This window comes from Protopterus annectens, chromosome 3.part1, assembly GCF_019279795.1.
Source record: "Protopterus annectens isolate FY-2018-M chromosome 3.part1, PAN1.0, whole genome shotgun sequence".
Lineage (NCBI taxonomy): Eukaryota > Metazoa > Chordata > Ceratodontiformes > Protopteridae > Protopterus > Protopterus annectens.
In genome coordinates, this window is record NC_056732.1 from 1,454,504,389 (window position 1) to 1,454,524,363 (window position 19,975).

The 19,975-nt window shown below is 41.1% G+C and overlaps 1 protein-coding gene across 1 annotated transcript in view; it reads left to right on the forward strand.

Annotated features, from left to right (window-relative positions):
- Positions 1-19,975, forward strand: part of ADAM22 (ADAM metallopeptidase domain 22) — a 2,281,988-nt gene that overhangs the window by 1,884,018 nt on the left and 377,995 nt on the right. The window contains exon 23 of the mRNA XM_044066314.1: positions 4,720-4,888. Coding sequence (XP_043922249.1) covers positions 4,720-4,888 — 169 coding nt within the window. The remainder of the gene's footprint in view (positions 1-4,719; positions 4,889-19,975) is intronic.

Genomic DNA, 19,975 nt, shown 5'->3' on the forward strand with positions numbered 1-19,975 from the left:
TCTGAGATCACTATATCTCAGAATATGGGGTATGCAGAAGTTACTGCAACCTCTGATTTACAATGTAGCTTTCCACGTTCAGACCTATGTTTATAGGTTCATAGGTAGTTACTAGGCTTGCACCCCAGGGGACCATTGAGAAGCCTAGCACAAATTCCTAGTTAGCCTTAGCACTGTCAAGGTCACACGGTAGGCAGACGAGGGCTGAGGGAATCAAACGCTGTACCAGAGCAACTACAGCCCACAGCCTTAACCTTGTGCACCAACTGCCAGACAAAATGCATTGAAACTGTCTTACTAGGAATTGAAACCAGGCCGTGGTGAAGAGAGTGCCAAATCCTAACAACTTCACCACGAGCAACGCCCCTGTCATGCCAGCGAAGGTAGATTGGAGAACAGTTGTGTTTGTTGCATGGAAGCACCTATGATGGCAACATTTGCCACTAATGACCTCAGTAGCAGCATTGTCTCATTATGCCGATGCACCAGGTCACTGTGCAGTTGATATGTCCTCCTAATTTCAGCCACTCCCCTTCCCATCCTCACTAATATGTGCTAAGCCTAACCCTAAGCTCCCTTCTGTGACCTCCCAAGCATACACACAGTCACACATAAAGCCCTACACATACACACACACGTGCACATACCCTGCATCACTACCTCTCTACTAAACTCCCCAGCGCTTACCTCGTCCACAGTGGATGAACACCAGCTTTTGACCATGTTGTATAACACAAACAGCTATATAAATTTACACAGCCGAGCAATTCTCTGAATCATTCAGCTGCATAAATGGCTTACAACGCTCAGTTCTAGGGGAGAGTGCATGGCTAATTGACACATGCCTCTCCACTGGAGTGTCTCATTCACATTTAGCATGGTGCTGCTCATCTGCATGTCTCTGAATCAGAAATGGTTACACCTCATGGTAAACTTTCTGAATTGGGCCCTATGATTCTTACTTCTTCCACTTCGTCTTCCCATTGTGTCTGACTTATCTTTTCCTTTCAAATTTTTACAGCCAACACACTAATCTCATGCTTTAAAAGTACACCCCTCCTGTATGTATAATATTCACGAATCCTTCACTTTTGTCTTTACTCAGTTTTAAACCTACACTATTCATATCATTTGTTGCCACCACTAAACCTCTCATCCAACCTCTACTCTATTTTCATTAGCAAATACTACAAATAATGGTATCTTAACTCAGTCTACAAGTCCCCACGTTGCATCTTGTAGCAATGTTCATCATTTCCACTACCTCAGTGACATTTCAGGTTATTTTCCCAAAATGCCACTGAGGCAGTGAGGAATTTGAACATATGCTGTTATAGGTAAGTAGGACCTGTGCAACAGTACTTTCCTTTGCGTTCTTCCAATACTACATTCATCCCTAACTACAACCCAGTTAATGGGCATCCCTGTTTAACTCTTCTTTGCATTAAATCCCCTCACCCATCCACCTAATCACTTCTACTGTTTTCCAAATATTGCAACATTCTGCTTTTGCTACCTTTCTAATATTTTCCTATAGCTTTCTAATATCCCCCATATACCATCACATTTCGTACTGTAAAATGTATTTTGTATTTTCTTTCACACACTATTACTGTGGTTTCTCCTCCCTCTCGTAATATACTATCCACTGCCTGTTTTAACAAAATCAACATACCATTTGGCTCTTTCCTTTAACTCTGCATATTCCTTCATACAATAACCTTCCCATCACTTTACTTATCCTTCCTTGCATAGTTTGCATAACTATTTTGCAATCTGTATTTCTTAATCTAATAGGTCTTAAATTATATATAATACCCTATTTCTTTTTTGAAATATGAATTTTGCCACACCTTCACACACGTCTTCACTATTCAGTTATTCGCTTAACCATTTATGCATTGCATTTGCACGTATTTTTCATCTCTGTTCATCTTTTGAATAACTTTCATGTTCCAAACCATCTGCCCCAGGGGCTCTATTCATATTACCTTTACTATTTTTTATTCTAACTAGCCTATGGTAATTTCTCTGTCTCTCTCTCTAAATTATTTTTCTCTTCTTTTACTTTATTGTTCTCTACCATTTTTCTTTTTTCTCTCCTGTTATACACTCATTTAACATATCCTTCAACAGTCCTGATTCCATTTATGTGTTTATAGTATGTCCCTCTTTTTGCGTGATTTTTTAACACTAGTCTCCAGCTCAGTGTCTGTTCATGGATTGTTCCCTTGATTAATGGCAGTCATGTATAAGACAATAATCACTGATTTGCAAAGCTTGCCTCTTCGTGTCAGCATTTTCCCTCTCCTTGTCACTAACGTATAGTGTTTCCAAAACTGTCATCTGTCTCCTCTTCATTTATGAATTGCAACAAATTCTCTTTGTCAATTCCATCTTCCCCCACACCAGTAATATTAATTGTATCCTCAGTTTGACTTCTCTGCAACACAGCTGCTCTTGCTTCTGTGTTCTCTGCTTCCACCATTTTGGCTTTCAGTCCCCTCCATAACACCCTTGTAGTGCTATCTGAAGGAAACGAGTAAAGGACATTCACAGATGCACTGGCCAAATTTCCCTTAATAAGTATGAATAGAAGCCGCGGTGGTGCAGTGGTAGTGTTGTCGCCTCACAGCAAGAGGTTCTCCCGTTCGATTCTCGGCTGGAGCACCTTCTGTGTGGAGTCTGCATGTCCTCCCCGCGGTCGAGTGGCGTTTGAAAGACTTGCATAAATGGGCGTGCCTTCGTTGAAGGTTGGGCATCGAGCTGGCACATCGGCACAGTAAAAATCTACTACCAATCATTAGTGGACCGGAGTTCCGCTGTGGCGACCCCTAACTGGGAAAAGCCGAAAGAAGAACAATAACCACCTTTGGTCTCCCTTGAAAAGAGGTCATGTGCCTAATGTGATTAATCTGGTCAAAAAAGATGGATAAAAAATATGTAAACATGTGTCTGTATATGTATATATGGGGTAGATATGTATGTGTGTGTGCAACATATGTTAGTGACAGCTTCAGGAAGAGAGCTTACAGGTTAATGTAAGCCAAAAGGTATGGTGACAAGTCTAGATATTGGTGAGACATACAAACAAGTTCTGGAGGTTTAAATTCTTTGTAAATTGTCAAAATAAATAGTTCTACACTGCTACTAGATTGGCCTAAACTTTTTTGGGTGCTGACCTGCAATGTTTGGGGTTCCTTGCTCAACATTAAGCACTGTTATGATGAAACAGAAATAATTTAACTGGTTTAAGCATTCCTTGTATTTTATTGGTAAAGGGCTATTTTATACAGTGAGTTCATAGAGCAGTAAGGGTAAGAAAGTTTCTCCTTACCTCCATGTATGTATGACCTCAGAATTAGTATATTTAATGTTGCTGGGTTTAAGGTTGCAGGGATGGGGTTCAAGTGAAAACACTGTTAACAACGTGCATTGTTCTCTATTTTTCAACTATTAATTTCCTGATGGTAGTTGTTTCAGTGAGTATTACATCACTGTTTAGACGCATGCCACAACACTAGAGATGTCCGAGTCAATTAGTAAGTTGGTTACATTTCTTATGGACTTGCCCCACATTATCTGAGCTTAAGCACATGTACAGTGTTCTTATTGCAGGTTGTGGTTGGGCAGGAATCATTTGACCCCCATGCTTTTTTTTCTTGATAGGATGGATAGTTGAGGAGAGACACAGAGCCATGAGAAAGTGCTGGTCTGTATTAATGATAACTACTAAAAAGACTCTGATTAGGCTATTGAAGCAGGCTGACTTATCTAGTGAATCAGTGGTGATTTCAGATATATGTAATTCAGAACTGACTGCTGCATTTCACAGTAATCAAAATAGGATAATGCAAAAGTGGAATTAAAGTAATGACAGCGGATTTCATACAATAAGTATTTAAATATTTTGCCAGAAGTCAGTTAGAATTTTAATTTATTTACTATTAATTGTATTAATGAATAAGTGGAGGCCCTGGATTCTTGTAACAGTAGATGGTCCTCTTATTACCACGAACAACCAAAATTCCTCGTCTTAGAGGATTTTCAAATGTCCAACATGGCCAAAATAAAAGAATGTCTGAGTGGCGCTGACAAGCAGTGAATAGATTTGTGTCTTCAAACTTTGTTTTGGACATTTAAGAAACTATCAACTTGCTTATTGCCTTGTGGGTGGTACTTTATGAACATTAGTTATCATTTCAAGAATTTGTCCAGTTATTAAGATCACACACACACACACACACACTCACACACACACACACACACACACACACACACACACACACACACACACACACACACACACACACACACACACACACCATGTTTTGGGAGTTTTTATGAATGCAAGACCTGATTGCATGGGAGTATGATATCACTGAATTATGTCTGATACTTCAGTAGTGGTGTGGTGTTGTATGGTACAACTGTGTAAGTCTTTTTGTACCTTAAGATTGACACAGTATTCCACTGTTGAGGTGTATTAATGTGACACCTAAGTGGGTAAGAGTGTATAATAAATACAGGAAATGTGTCTTTATAAAGTGGCTAATAGTCCAGTTCTACAAAGTTGTTCAAGCTGAATAAATTGTCAAGCATATTACAACTAGTTTGACTCAGTAACTTCAGCTGATGTACAAGTCCTCATTTTCTTCCACTGGACATGAACTAAAACTGACCTGAAATTTCCAAGTCATGCTTCTCTTTTCTATGCAGTGGTGGGCACGTGATGCTGGATGAAGACACAGATCTGGGATATGTGGAAGACGGAACACCATGTGGAGTTAATATGATGTGCTTAGAACACAGATGCCTTCCAGTGCAAGCATTTAATTTCTCCACTTGTCCTGGTACTTCTGATAACCAAATCTGCTCTGGACATGGGGTATGTTTGCTTGATTTTCTACAAAGTTTATTAGGAGGATAACCCATTAGGGCATGATAATAGTTTCCATTTCATTGGTAGTACCTACAGTATTTATGATCAGCTCTGAAGAAGTGTATACTCTACAGTTAATGGAAATTGTTAGCTTGGCACTGTGCTGCAACATCAATACACTATTCTGATTTTATATTAAATAAATTGGTATTTGTGATGCTAGAACCTGGGATGGATCTCTCAGCATGTAACAGAAGTGAACTCATTCTATGTATTTACTGAGCCCACCCAGTCTTCCAGTGTGGAACCACACTTGATACTGATAGTCCATTTTGTCCATGTTAACTTCCTATTTTACAGCTTTGGTGGCATTTAGGAATCTGATTGTTACTGACTAAGTTAGGTGGCCCTCATTGCCTAAGCATGGTGTTATCTGCTGTATCTGTCGGTGAGGTACGCAGACGTTATGCTGAGACGTGATTCAGAGATTCAGAGTTCTTGATATTGTGATTTAGAGAAAAGGATCTTCATACTACATGTTTAATGTAATCTTGGTATATAAGAGTGATTCAGAGACAAGGTTGAGTATAAGTGAGTTATTCTGATGTAATGCCAATACATAAGAGTGATTTAGACAAAAAAGTTCTTGGAAGTCTGTGTCTAAATAAGTTCCATCACTGTAATGCATGTAGATTGGAGAGTTAAAGGGACATGGTTTGTGGTAAACAGTGTAATGTTACATAAAATACATTCATAGGACAAGGGTACTTAAACAGCACTGTTTTTATTATATATATTAGCACAGAGCTTTATAGGTGTACACGCATATTAGTATGAAGGATGTGCTTGAGGGTCAGAATAAAAGCACCTAGATGATTGAGACACAAGCAGATGATTAAATGGGTTAAAAGTTTGTAATGGTAGTCATACAGAAAGTTGTTGCCTCAAAAAACATAGTATAATTCCTGACTCAGGTTGCTGGTTACATTGGAGTAAAGGAATAGGGTAGGTATAAGAAAGGAATGCAGGTTTTAAGAAGACATGAATATATCCTTGTGTATACTGGCAGAATTATTTTAAAGCTGTGTAAATAAGGACATCAAATCTGCTCAGTCCTTTCCTTCTCCTGAGTTCTGCTAATATTGCAAAGGAATCTGTCATTTTGATATTTTTTTCTAAAAGCCCACTATCTACTATTTCTATAGTAGCTGTTAACTTCAGCACCCTAACATATAAACCCTTTCTTATTCTTTGGACTGTCCAAGTTGGCCTTATCTAACAATGTTGTTGGTGTTTAAGCCATGTCCACTGTGTGCTGTTTTCCCACCTCAGTTCTTAAAGGTAACTCTTCTGTCCATCTCTTTTCCCATATCTCTTATGATGAATTGTTGTATATTCACAAATATATTCTCAACCTCAGGAACTCAGTGAAAACAATCCCATTATGTGTGTGTGTGTGTGTGGGGGGGGGGGGGGGATCCTTCAGTTGCAGTCATTAATTTTTATCCTTTACCCTTTCACTGTCTTGTTTCTAAAATGATGTTAAAATGTGTAGTGACTTGGGAATAGCATTATATCAGCGTTTACAGATTATATCCAGCTGTTAATGTGCATTCTGGTAGGAACATAGAGCTGAAAAAGCTTTTATCTGAAGTAAACAAAAAATATTCTTGCTGAAATGACCAGTGGCTGTCATGATGGTATTTGGTTTCTTGATTTGTCTGCTGATACCACGAACCATCAACTCCTTCTAAGGAGATCTGTCATTAGAATATCAGTAGATACTTGTAGCTATCACTGAATGGCTTAGCAGCTCCAGTGACGGTGTACCTGAAGAATTCAGATGTGATAATACCACCTTTCCCTATATACCTGTTATTCTGGGTGTTGCACAAGGCTCTGTGCTTAGCCTACTTCAATTTTCAATCTTTCCAAACAGTGTGTAGGAATAAAGCGGCTGCCATGTCAACACAACACGCTAATGATTCGTCATGGCTTTATTTTGCTTCCACATTGTCAGCTATATTGTTCCAGATGGGAATTAACTCAGTTCACCCCTGGCTTTCCAACTCTGGTTTGTACATAAATGTCTAAAAACAAAATGGCTCCTGTCTGCAGATATAACAGCCTCCTCTTAGAGTGTTCTGGTTTGCTTATTACCTTCATACATTTATCAGTTAAAGTTCTAAAACATGCAAAGTATCTTGGGATTATTTTGTACAAAAAGCTTAGCTGTGTCCTCAGCATCAAATCCATAACTACAAAACAGCTGTCAAAAGCTTGGCATGCTGTATAGGGTCAGGACCTTTACATCTAACTATGCCAGAACAGTACCAGTCCATGCTTTCCTGCTACCAAGCTTGATGTATGCTAGCTAACTAACTAATTAGCTAAGCAATTAACTAACCTTCTTTCAATCAGCATACTTAAAGTTAAGGTAATCTGTTATAGGACGTTATGCTCTTATAGGTTCATAGGTTCATAGGTTCATACTAGGCTATCTGCCCTGGAGCCCCTTGATTTGAGTATATTGTGCCCTTTTTAAGGTTTAGTTTACTGTGCCTCTGTCTAATAGTGACACGGGAGTAATCCCTGGGACAAACCTACGATCCCCCATCCACTTATCGAGATTCTTCTTGAAGAGATTCAGTGAGGTGCTCTGCCTCACATGAACTGGAATTCTATTCCAGAGCGAAGGGAGACTCTGGGTTATGAACCTGTCCCTCCAGCAAGTTCTATTTATTTCTGTGCTGAGGTTCAAGTCCCTCGAGCGTGTGGCTCTAAGGGATTTAGATTTACTGAGGTGGAGCATGTCCATTAATTCTGGATTTGACATAGCTTTGTATGTCAGACATAGATCGCCTCGAAGTAGGCGGTATGCAACTGAGTAGAGCTGGAGTTTTTTTAACCAAACAGCATATGGCATCTGTTTGAGACCCTTGATCCTCTTGGTGAGATACTTTTGGGGTCTTTCTAATTGCTGCAGGTGTCGGGTAAGGTACATCCCAAAAGGGGCATGGTATTCTATGATGGGCCTGATGAGGGATGAATAAAGGGGCACGATTACCTCTCTTGATCTAGATGTGAAACCCTTCGTGATGAGGTGGGCTATGTAGAAGGTCTTTCTAACCACTTTGGCAATGTGGTTTTCAAAGGAGAGATTGCTATCAACTTGGGTCCCCAGGTCCCTAATAACTTTCTCTGTACTTAATGGGTTTCCGCCTATGTGGTAATTTGTGGGCACATTGTTTTTGCCAAAGGGTATGACTATACATTTTTGGCATTTAACTTTAAACCATGGCACTGGCACCAGTTATCTGTCTCTGTGAGTCCTTTTGAAGGTTGTTTGTGTCAGCTGGAGAGTGGATTATGGCGCCCAGTTTGCAGTCGTCTGCGAACTTGGTGAGCCATAGTCCTCCCACGTTTGCCTGTACCTCAGAAAAGTATATACCGAACAAGAGTGGTCCCAGGACAGAACCCTGTGGGACGCCACTTGTGACCGGTTTTGAGTCTGACATGGCTCCAGCAACTCTCACTCTGTGGGTTCTGTCTTTGAGCCAGTTTGCGACCCATCTTGTGACATAGGGGTTTATATTTAAGCTGGATAGCTTATCTATGATGCCCGAGTGGGGTATTGCGTCAAATGCCTTTGCAAGGTCCAGATAGGCTGTGTGGACTTCCTTCCCTTCATCTATGGCTTTGGTGACTGTTTCAAAGAAGTCAACCAGGTTCAAAAGGCAGGATCTGCCCTTGACAAAGCCGAACTGGGTAGGATCTAGTGTCTGTAGGTCTCCAATGTCTTTGTTTATGAGCTCCATGATGATCCTCTCCATAGCCTTGCAGACTAAGCTAGTCAGGTTTATGGGGCGATAGTTTCCAGGGTCCGTAGAGGCTCCACCTTTGTGGAGTGGGACCACTGTTGCTGTATGCCGTTCTGTGGGCACATATCCTGTAGTGAGGCTGAGATTGTATAGCTGTTTTATTTGAGGGATTAGTTCCTCTTGTAGTTCATGTAGGACGCAACCTGGGACGCCATCTGGTCCCATGGAAGCAGTGTTTTGCTTTGGAGAGGGCCGCCTTCACCTGAGCATCTGAGTGGTTTGGGAGGCAGCCCTCTGCCCGGATAGATACTTGCTCTTTGGGGAGGGGTGGAGAAGTTTGCACTGAACCTGTCTGCCAGGATATTGGCGATGTCTGTGGGTTCAGTGTATTTTTGTCGTTTAGAATCAACTCAGAACAAGTCTGGGAGTTGCATCCCAGGTTTCTAACATAACTGAAAAAAGCCTTATGATTGTCTTTGGTGTCCTGTGCAATTTTTCTCTCGAAGCTGGCCTTGGAGGATTTTATGAGGGATCATAATTTTTTGCTAATACTGATCAGAGATGCCTTCCCTATTAGGGATTTTGCTCTATCATGTAGTAGCTTCCTCCTTCTGTTGTACAGTTTATTTATGGCAGGGGTCCACCAGACTGGACGCCTGACTTTGGATGATTGGGTCTTGGTTTTGTTTGGGATAGCATGATCCATGCATTCCTGGAGATGTCCGTAGAATGCATTTATATAGGATTCTGCAGTTTGGGCTGTAGTTTCCACTGGCCCTGGGGCCTTGAAGGATTCCACTTTGGTTTTTTGAAGTGAGAAGTTCGCTTTTGAGAAGTTTTTCACTGTGGTTTTCTGGGCTGGGGGTGGGGTCGGGATGTGGACATCCAGTGAAATTAATTTATGGTCTGATCTTACCAATGAGGAATATACTTCTGGTGTGTTGCATAGAGTCCCCATGTTGGTAATGATCAGGTCTAGTATGTTGTCCCCTCTTGTGGGAGTGGTGACTAGTTGTTCCATAGCATTTGAGTTTATAATTTCCAGGAATCTTTGGGCTAAGGTGCTGGGGCTTGAGTAGTGCTTCCAGTCAATGTTTGGGTAGTTGAAGTCGCCCAATATAATGGTGTTCGGAGAGATCTTCATGTTCTCCAATGTTTTCAGGAAAGCCAAATGGGATTCCTGACTTTGAGACGGTGGTCTGCAGGATGCTATAAACTGAAAAGCAGTCTTGCCCACTGTTAGTTGCACATGGATGGTCTCCGATACTTCGTGCAATGCCACTAACCTGGAGGTGTGGATATCCTTGATAAATATGGAAACTCCCCCTCCTTTTGTGGTTCGGTCCGGGTTTTGGGGCCGAAAAGCATGATATGAGGTATAGCCTGGTAGTGCTGGGGTGCTCTCTGGAGCCTTGAACCAGGTTTCTGTCACTGCACAGATATCAATGTTCTCCATACTGAGGAGAGCTTCGAGTGCGTGCATCTTGAGGTTAAGACTTCTAGCGTTTAGCAGCATTACCATTAGTTTCTTGTTCCTTGTGCTGTCTATGGGGGTGGGTTTGACTTTTGAGCCTTGCCTAAAAAAGGCACTATGGGGGTGGCAAGAGCCCTTGCCAATATCCGAAAGCCCAGTGGTGACAGGTGCAAGCCATCCCTAGTGAAGCAACGTGGCCTGTCGAGCATGTCATCCCAGGCTGACAGACACTGGATCCCCTTTGAATGACACCAAAATTTTAGCCAATTGTTAAAATCGATCATTTTGTCTTTGTACTGTGGCATCATTCTAGGTAAGGGTAAGATGCTGCTCAAGGTCAGGGTCATACCAGCCTGGGCTACATGATCAGAGAGCTCCTCTATGTCTCTTTTCATGTAGTCCAGGGAGGTACGTCTCAGGTCATTCACACCAGCATGTACAATGACTGAGTCATATTTGTATTTGCTTTGGAGTGACCTGAGTGCTTGCTATGTGTCGGATCCTAGCACCCGACAGGCAGCTCACTGTGACCTTCTGTTTATTCAGCCTGGTGAGCGGGACGTCAGTGTGTCTGACAATAGAGTCACCTATAACAAGAGTATCAGGTGTGTTATTCAGCCTTAAGGGCTGTGGCTGCTTGGCACACTGACTTTGTGGGTTATGTGTTGTGTGTGTTTTGTTTTGAGGTAGCGTTTGCTTGGATGTCTGCTTTGGAGGTCTCTGTTGCTTAGGTAGATTTTTATTTAGAGCCTCCGAGTATGTTTTTGTGTATTTATGTGTTTGGTTCGCTGATGTGGTGGGACTATGTGATACTGGAATTGTGTTGTGTGAGGTTACCTTCTCCTCCTGACTGGTTACACCAGTTTTGAGATGAGAGAGCTCAGCCTCCAGTTTGGCTAAATAGTTGCATCTCTCACATATATTTGAACCTGTTTGGAGGAGGAGAAGATTGTCCATGTACATGAGACAGTTGTAACATTGCCACAAAATTCCCAGATTCACCAGCTGGACTGGAGAGGAAACCATTGACTGACCTCTGGACATGCTAGAGTAATAGGGAAACTGAATTTAAGACGGACCAATAGAGGACAGGGTAATCGTAGAGAGTATAAGAGTAAGTAGTGCTTATGGTTTAATAGTGCTAACTTGTAGGATTACTTAATTGGACCAGTGAAGGGCCTTAGAATGAGAATATGGTGTTTAAATTGAGAGATAGAGCAGTTCTAAGGGAAAAAGTGAAGAGCAGACTTCGGTTGGTATACCTTCTAGCAGCAGCACTGCACAATGTTAAGCAGGATTATATGACTAGAATTACATGATCTGAAACAAACCCAGCTAACAAAGACAGAAAAGGCTAATAACCTGCAGTGACTGGGTAATATCATATGGATCTGGTAAATCCTGTCAGTGTCACATCCTTCCACTTATGTCAGTTTAGTACAGGTCATTCTAGCTGCCAGTAGATGAGACTTAACTTATGATATATGGCTAAACACCCCTGATCATATGTGTGCTTTCCTTCACACCACAAAGAAGCCATAACGTCTTACCTAGCCAGTAATTGGTTTTGAAACTGTGGTGTCAGTTGACCTAACTAAATATTTAATGACTTCTACTTTTATGGCATGTACATATACATTTCCATATGATACAGAAAGTGGGCAAACCTGAATTCAGACCTGGTTGGACATACTAAAGTAATAGACTATTGTTTATCCATAAAGCCCTCTAAAAGACAATATTCTTCCAAGAAAGACAAATGACTATAAAATATCACTGACCCACCAGAGAACTCACAAAGAACAAATGACTATCCCTTGAAAGAAAAATCATTTAGCAGAAATGATCAAATACAAATTATTTTCCACAAACAATAGTAAATCAAAGAAAAAAATGCCAAATTTCAGAAGCACACATCTCAAACTCAAATGCATGACTAAATTTTCATTTAAAAAGTACAAAAAAAAAAAAAAAAAAACAGAAATCAGGATTTTCATATAAACTGAATATTATACTAATAAAACAAATATATCCAGGATGTAATCCAGAATGGGTTGATTTTCTGTATGACAATTTTTTTTTTGTGTGGAACATAAATCAACAATGTTGCTCTAAGAGTAAACAAGTAGTGCAGCGGTGGTTGTTTAATTAATTAATTAATTGTTTTATGTCTGTGATTGGATAATGATTTTTATTTAATGAAGCAGTATGTGGTTTGTAATGTATTCAGATGAAGGCTACGCTGTGCATAGCCGAAAACGCTTAATAAACTTGTCATGCAGAAAATCAACCCATTCTGGATTACAGCCTGGAAATATTTGTTTTATTAGTTATTTTTCTTTTTTTGGGTGTTTTTAGACTTTGGTTTTGAATATTATACTATACGGTACCTGATCATAGATAGCAAAAGAAGTCCAAAAGGGTAAAAAAAAGCTGCCTGATGAAGATGTAAGCATATACCCCACAAACCAGAAACTGGAAATAGAGACACAGGCAGTAATAGAAATTGAATGATAGAAAATTGAAAGTCACACAGGCCTAAGAGGTAAATATAAACATAGAATCATTGTAAGATACTAGGCAACCAGTCATAGAGACCATAAGATGCCTAGACATATACACCTTTAAGCAGGCAAGCTTAAAAAAATCTGCTGTTTAAATTTCACCTTCTCTATCATTAGTTCATTATCATACATAAACTACTAAACATAAAATTCAAACTGAAAAAATTCCAATACAAATTTTGTTAGTATAGTAAGGCATTTGGAGGTGTACATATTACAGATACTATTGCATACCTAGGGACTGTAAAATATTTGCCTTTTGAGCTCATAGTTCACAATAATCCTAGACATGTGGTAATGTCTTTACTGTGCACATTCCCTCACATCTTATCACTTACCTGTTATATGATGTTGGAGTTAATGTGTTTAGATTTGTGGGGAGTTCAGGGGTGCAGAGAAAGATTTGTTTTTTCAATGAATTGGGCAGTCAGTGTATTTGTTTCTAAGTTTCATAGGTGTATACTAGGCTAACAATCACTGGGGCCTTTATAAGCCTAGCCAAGCATCTCAGTTGTTTCCCACAGGTTTGTGTGTCTTAGAGGTCATTTTAAGGTGTATGTGTAAGCTAGATCAAGATTTACCAGCTGCCTCTGGCTATGCTTCTGTCCATTACAGACATGGGTGCTGGACCAAGGGTGTATTTCTAATTTCCCAACCATCAACAAGTGTTTAATGAATAGGGCTAGGGAAGAGCTCTTCTTCACATCGATGGGAAACCTGTTCCAGAGAAGGAAGGAAATTTCTCTGAGACACATCTGTCCCACCAATGTGTCCTATTTATGTTGCAAGCAATGTTTAAATCCTAGATCAAGTAATTATAATAGTATTCATTTGGCAGATATGAAAAGGCCATCAGAGTGGGATCCAAGGGTAAGACTTTGAGGTGATCTGCATAGGACATGCTGTTTACTCCCTGTATTCTTTTTGTGAGAAACCTCTGTGGACATTCCAGTTGTTGCTTGTGCCTGGTCAAGTACATACCGAAGGGGGTGCTGTACTCAATGGGCATGACGAAGGCAAAATACAGCGGAACAATGACTTCCTTAGATTAGATGCCATGCCGTTGCTTACAAGATGGGCAAAGTAGAATGATTTCCTTACGACCTTAGATGCATTTTAGTCGAATGTCAAATTACTATCTATATGTGTACCCAAATTCCTGACTACTGGTTCTACTCTTAGGGATGTGCTATCGATGAGGTAATTTTCTGGGGTGGCTGACTTCCCAACGGGCACTATTATACATTTCTTAACATTGAGTTTGGCACGAGTCATTTGCCAGTGATAGTCCTTCCTGTGGAATGTTAGTGTCTGGGGTGATTCTGTGACTGGTCCTAGTTTGTGATCATCTGCAAACTTGATCAGTCAGAGGCCCTTGACATTGGCCTTGACTTTCTAGAAAAAGATGCCAAAAAAGAGCAGACCAAGCATAGAGCTCTGATGGACTCCAAGAGCAAGTGGCCTGTTTGTGGAGATGTTGTCTCCTGTCCTAATTTCCTGGCTGCTGTCTGAGAGCCAGCTAAATATTCAGTGTATAACCTATATGTTTATGCCTATTTCCTTGAGACTGTTTACAATGCCTGAGTGGGGTATTGTTTCAAATGCCTTAGTCATGTCAGGGTAGGCCGTATGCTCCATTTTGATCTCATCCATTGCCTTGGTAACCTTCTCAAACAAGTCCACTGGGTTGAGTAGTCATGATCTTCCCTTGACAAAACCAAACTGGGTTGAATCCAGTGTTTGAAAGTTTTTAATTTTTATTTATTTATTTAACATTTGTTGACCGGGAAAGTCCGACTAGGTTCCACAGAGCCTGTTTTCAACGGAGGCCCGGGGAGAAATGCTCCAGATGCATGTCTTTGGAATGTGGGAGGAAACCGGAGTACCCGGAGGAAACCCACGCGAACACAGGGAGAACATGCATACTCTACACAGAAAGCACCCCAGCCGAGAATCGAACTGGAGAACCTCTTGCTGTGAGGTGACAACGTTAACCGCTGCACGACTGTGCCGCCCTAATTAATTAGGATTAATGTCCTTATTAATCATTTCTATGGCCTAGCAGATGCGACTAGTCAGATGTATGGGTCTGTAGTTCCAAGAGTTCATTGATGGTGTGCCCTTGTGCAAAGAGATAACCATTCCACTTCTCCATTCATGCAGCACAAAGGATGTCTGTTGACTGTTGTTAAGCAGTGACTCCAGTGGTTCTGATAGGTCATGTTTCATGATATTTAAGAGACATCCAGGGATGATACTGGGGCCCATCAAAGCAGTATTTTTGGCCTTAGAGAGTGCAAATAAGCCCTACTCCATAGTGATAGATGGGGGGTGTTGTTTGATGGTATTTCATGGGGATCAGCTTGGGGGGGGTTGTAAAAGTGGAGCTGACTTCTTTGCCTAGCAGATTTGCTATACCTTCTGGCTCTGTATATGTGGCTACATTTACAATCAGTTCTGTACTCTGCTGTGTGCTGCCTTTGAGATGTTGGACATAGCTTAATAAAGTCTTGGGGTTGCCCTTTGCCTGGGAGGCGATCTTTACCTCAGATTTGGCTGTAGTAGACATAATTTGCCCTCTTATTTGTTTGTATAGATTGATGAGAGTGTTTTTATCATGCTGGCCACAGCACTTTTTAATCTTGGATATAACTATTTTCCTTTTGTTGTACAACCTGTTTGTTTGTATTCCATCAGGGAGGTTTGTGTGTGTGTGTGTGTGGGGGGGGGGGGTTGAGTTATTTCAGGAGTTATTTCTGGTAGGCACAGTTGTCTCTATGCGTTTATTGATGTGATTGTACAGGGGGTTTATGAACAATTCTGTGTAGCAACTGTGTTCTAGGGGTTTCTGCCCCCCCCCCGGCTTGAAATTTTGGCAGATTATCATCTAGTAGTAAGTTGTTTGCCTTAGAATACTTCATAAATGTTATAGGGTTAGCCAGGGTCACAGTACTGATTTTTATTATGAAAGAGACAACTCTGCAGTCTCAACTTACCAGAGAGAACTCTACGATAGTGTGAGTGCGTGGGGGGGAGGGTACAGTGTTCTTCCATGTTTGTGAGCACTAGGTCGAGTATGTTTGTGCCCCTAGTGGGCGTATGGACCATCTAGTCCAAGGTGTTTGTGTTTACAAAGTCCAGGATTCTGTTGTTCTAAAAGGTTGGGGTTGGTTAAGTATCCCAGTTTATAGTGGGGTAGTTGAAGTCACCTATAAATATAGTATTGGGTTGAATAGTGAGGATCTCCATTAAGTCCAAGTAATAGTTATGGATTACTTGGGTCATAGAGGGTGACCCATAGCTTGCAAAGATATGATGTAGAACTTTACCTTTGGAATTCTGGACATGGAGAAGCTCAAGTGCATCATACTGTCTGACTAATCTTGAACAGAGTTTGTTGTTGATATAGATTGAAACACCTCCACCATTGGTCCCTGTCTGTGCAGTAGCTGGCCTGAATGTGTAGAACGTAGTGTAGCCTTGCACTGCTGGGGTTCTGTCTGTGGCTTTAAACCTGTTTCAGGAACCGCACAGATTTCCACATTCTCCAGGATGGGGGGAGAGCATGCAGGGAGTGGAGTTTCTTGTTTAGGATCCTGGCACTGAACAGTAACACCTTTAGATCCCCTTAGTTTTTTTTATTTATTTATTTATTTATTTTTTTAATATTGGAAGGTTTGTCAGTTTGGCATTGCCTAAAAAAGGCACTGTGGGGGAGGACAATATTTTAGCCAACACTAAAAAGCCTAGAGGGACAGCTCCTGACAATCCTTGACAAAGCAACATGGTATGTTGAAAATATCCTCTCATGCTGACAAATATTGCAGCCCGTTGGAATGACACTATAAGCCAATTATTGAATTCATTCAGCTTTTGTTCATATTGTGGCATCATCCTTGGTGAAGGTAGAATGCTGCTCAGTGCAAGGCACATACCAGCTTGGGACACAGTCTGAGAGCTCCATAATGTCTCTCCTCATATAGTCCAGGGAAGTATGTCTCAGGTCATTTTCACCCACATAGACTATAACTGAGTCATATTTAACTTGTGGTCTAATGACTTGAGTGTGTGGGTGATTTGTCTGATCCTGGGCCCAGATAGACAATTGACTGTGATTTTCTCCTTATTAAGCCTGCTGAGTGTGACATCTGTATGTCTGTCAATGGAGTCTCTTATGATTAAAATATTGGGTAGTTTTTTGACATGCCATAAGGGCTTTCTAGCTGAGGCTGCAGAGGGTGTGGCTCTATGTTTTTTGTTGGGTGTTGTTCTGGGGAAGTGCTTTTGGGGTTGCTGAAGATTATTTTTGCAGAATGAAAGTCTTTGGGATTTAGGAAGATTGATTTTAAGTGCCCCATCACATTCTGTTCTATGTGTTGGGTCAGTACTATGTGTGGTGCATGCAATGTTTAATTTACCAACAAGATGAGTGTTATTTTGAGTGCTTTTGTATGAGAGTGTAACCTCCAGTAATACTGTGCAATTACACCTATCATATACTATATCCGTGTCTCTTAGGATTAGTTGGTTGTCAGTGAACATGAGGCAATTCTACATTGTCTCAGGAAGTCCATATATACCAAGCTGCTGGCAGCAAAACTGGCAAAGTGCCCATCTGTGGTGTCCTTTTTAGGTGAACTACAAAGGGATGCTACAGCAGGCTAACTTGGGAGCTATGAGAGTAGAAACTACAGCTACCAGTGTATGGCTGAAGCTGTGCAGCACTGCTCCTCAGCATGCAAACAAGTTGCTCTTTTTGCAGCAGAGTACTAGGTAATGTTACAGGGGAAGCTTTATAGGTTTTTAAGTTCCCTGTCTCTGTACAAGGCACTAAATGCCACAGCACGATGAGCAGTGGAATTTATACACTCAAAGAAAAGTGACTAAACCATCAAAAAGGCCCCAGGACAATGAAATGATTGCACTTTAAGCCTCCCTGCGTTTTTCTCAACTGCTTCAGACCAGGCTACCTTTCTACTACCACTAGAATTTTTAATGTAAAAACACACTTTAGCCAAAAGTGAAAAACATCTAGAATGAGAGGGCATGAGGTATGGTGATTGAGCTGGATTTGAATGGGTTGTTTGATTTTCACATTCCTGAGATTTGGTTCACAAGGTTCCGTGTTTGAGACAGGGAAATGTTGGACAAGGAATTACTTACCCTGTCAATGAAATGAAAGTTCTGTGAGTAAATTTCAATGCTTATTGTTCGATGTTCAGCCATACAGTGGTTAGCCCATTCAATGGCTGAACATAGAACCAGTGTATCTAACTATTTTGCAAGAAAGTTATTTTCCTTTGCCACTGTCCAGCAGAGACACAGAAGTGATCCCCGGGGTGTATTTCCTATTTCCCATCCACTCATCAAGAATTTCTTGAAGAGTGCTAATGAAGAACTTTGCTTGACATAGATGGGTAGCTTGTTCCAGAGTATAGGAAGTCTCTGGTACAGGAATCTATCCCTCCAGCATGTCCTGTTTATTGTGGTGACAAGGTTTAGGTCCCTAGAGCGTGTAGCTTGGAGGGATTGGGATTTCTTTAGGTGTAGCATGTCCAACAGCTTTGGGTTTGACATAGCTTTATATGTTAGGCAGAGATCACCTCGGAGTAGGCGATATGCTATGGAGTAAAGCTGGAGTTTTTTGAGGCAGTCAGTGTAGGGCATTTGCTTGAGGCCAGTAATCCTCTTTGTGAGGTTCTTCTGTGGCCTTTCCAGCTGCTGCAGATGTCTTGTGAGGTACATTCCAAAAGGGGTGTTGTACTTTATAATGGGTGTAATGAGTGACGAGTAGAGGGGAACATGACCTCTTTTTTCCTGGATGAGAACCCTTTTATGATGAGATGTGCCACGTAGAAGGACTTCCTGACTACTGTGGCGATGTGACTATCAAAGGAGAGACTACTGTCCACCTGGGTCCCAAGGTCTCTTATCACACATTCGGTGTTAAGTAGATTGCTGCCTATGTGGTAGTTTATGGGTACAGAGTTTTTAATAAAGGGGATGACACTGCACATTTTGGCATTGAGCTTGAGGACATGGCTATAACACCAGGCATCTGTCTTAGTGAGGCCCTTCTGTAGGATGTCCACATCATTTGGGGACTTGACTGTGGCTCCTAGTTTGCAGTCATCTGCGAACGTCATCAGCCAAAGGCCTTCTGTGTTAGCCTATACTTCAGAGAAGTAGATACCAAACAGGAGAGGTCCCAGGATATAGTTGATAAAGTCTCCCAGCATGGTAGAATTCTTATTTGTAGGGAATTCATCCAGGAAATTTAGGAACCTGACATGAATATCTTGGGTCACGGAAGGTATTCTGTAAAAGAAGAAAATTTGATAGTTGGTTTCAGTATATATTTAAGCAATAACCCACGCCTGGGTGTGGGTAATGCTGGATTTACCCACGGTTGGTGTGGTTTGGTCACGAGGGCGAAGCCCAAGGGGCCAAACAAAGACAACCGTGGGTAAATCCAGCATTACCCACACCCAGAAGTGGGTTATTGCTATTATACAATGACATTATTTAAGAAATAAAATACTTACTTTTCTTAAATAATGGCATTGTATAATGCCTCCGTGCTGCCCTTCCACAGCTGTCTGGCATTCTGCAGCAGTTCTGATGTACTGCACATGCGTATGCTTACGCAGTACATCAGAGCTGTGGGTGGAAGCAGTGGAGAAAGTTAGATCTCTGTTGCTTTGTACAAAGTGTCTCGCTATGTTAAAGGAGTTTAACATAGCGAGACAGCTTTAAAAAAAGCAACGGAGAATCTCTGTTGCTTTTTTAAAGCTGTCTCGCTATGTTAAACCCATTTAACATAGCGAGACAGCTTTAAAAAAAGCAACGGAGAAAGGAAGATCTCCATTACTTTTTTTAAAGCTGTCTTGCTATTTTAAACTCCTTTAACATAGCGAGACAGTTTCTAACAAGCAACGGAGATCTTGCGTTCTCCATTGCTGTAAAAAAAAAACACATACTAATGGAAAATGTCCGGGCGACCGGTCCTTTTTCCATTAGTATAAGTCTTTGATTTACAACGTGCATGCTGACCAATCAGCGCGCACATTTTGGAATATTAATGGGGGGGGGGTTGTTGTATAATTCAGTATATTACATGGTTTGTTAAATTACATGTGTGTAAATTTGTCAAGAGGTGATATGGTCTCGACAAATATGGACACAATACCACAGTTGCCATTTGGTCTAAAGGCATGGCGGGCACTAATCCCAG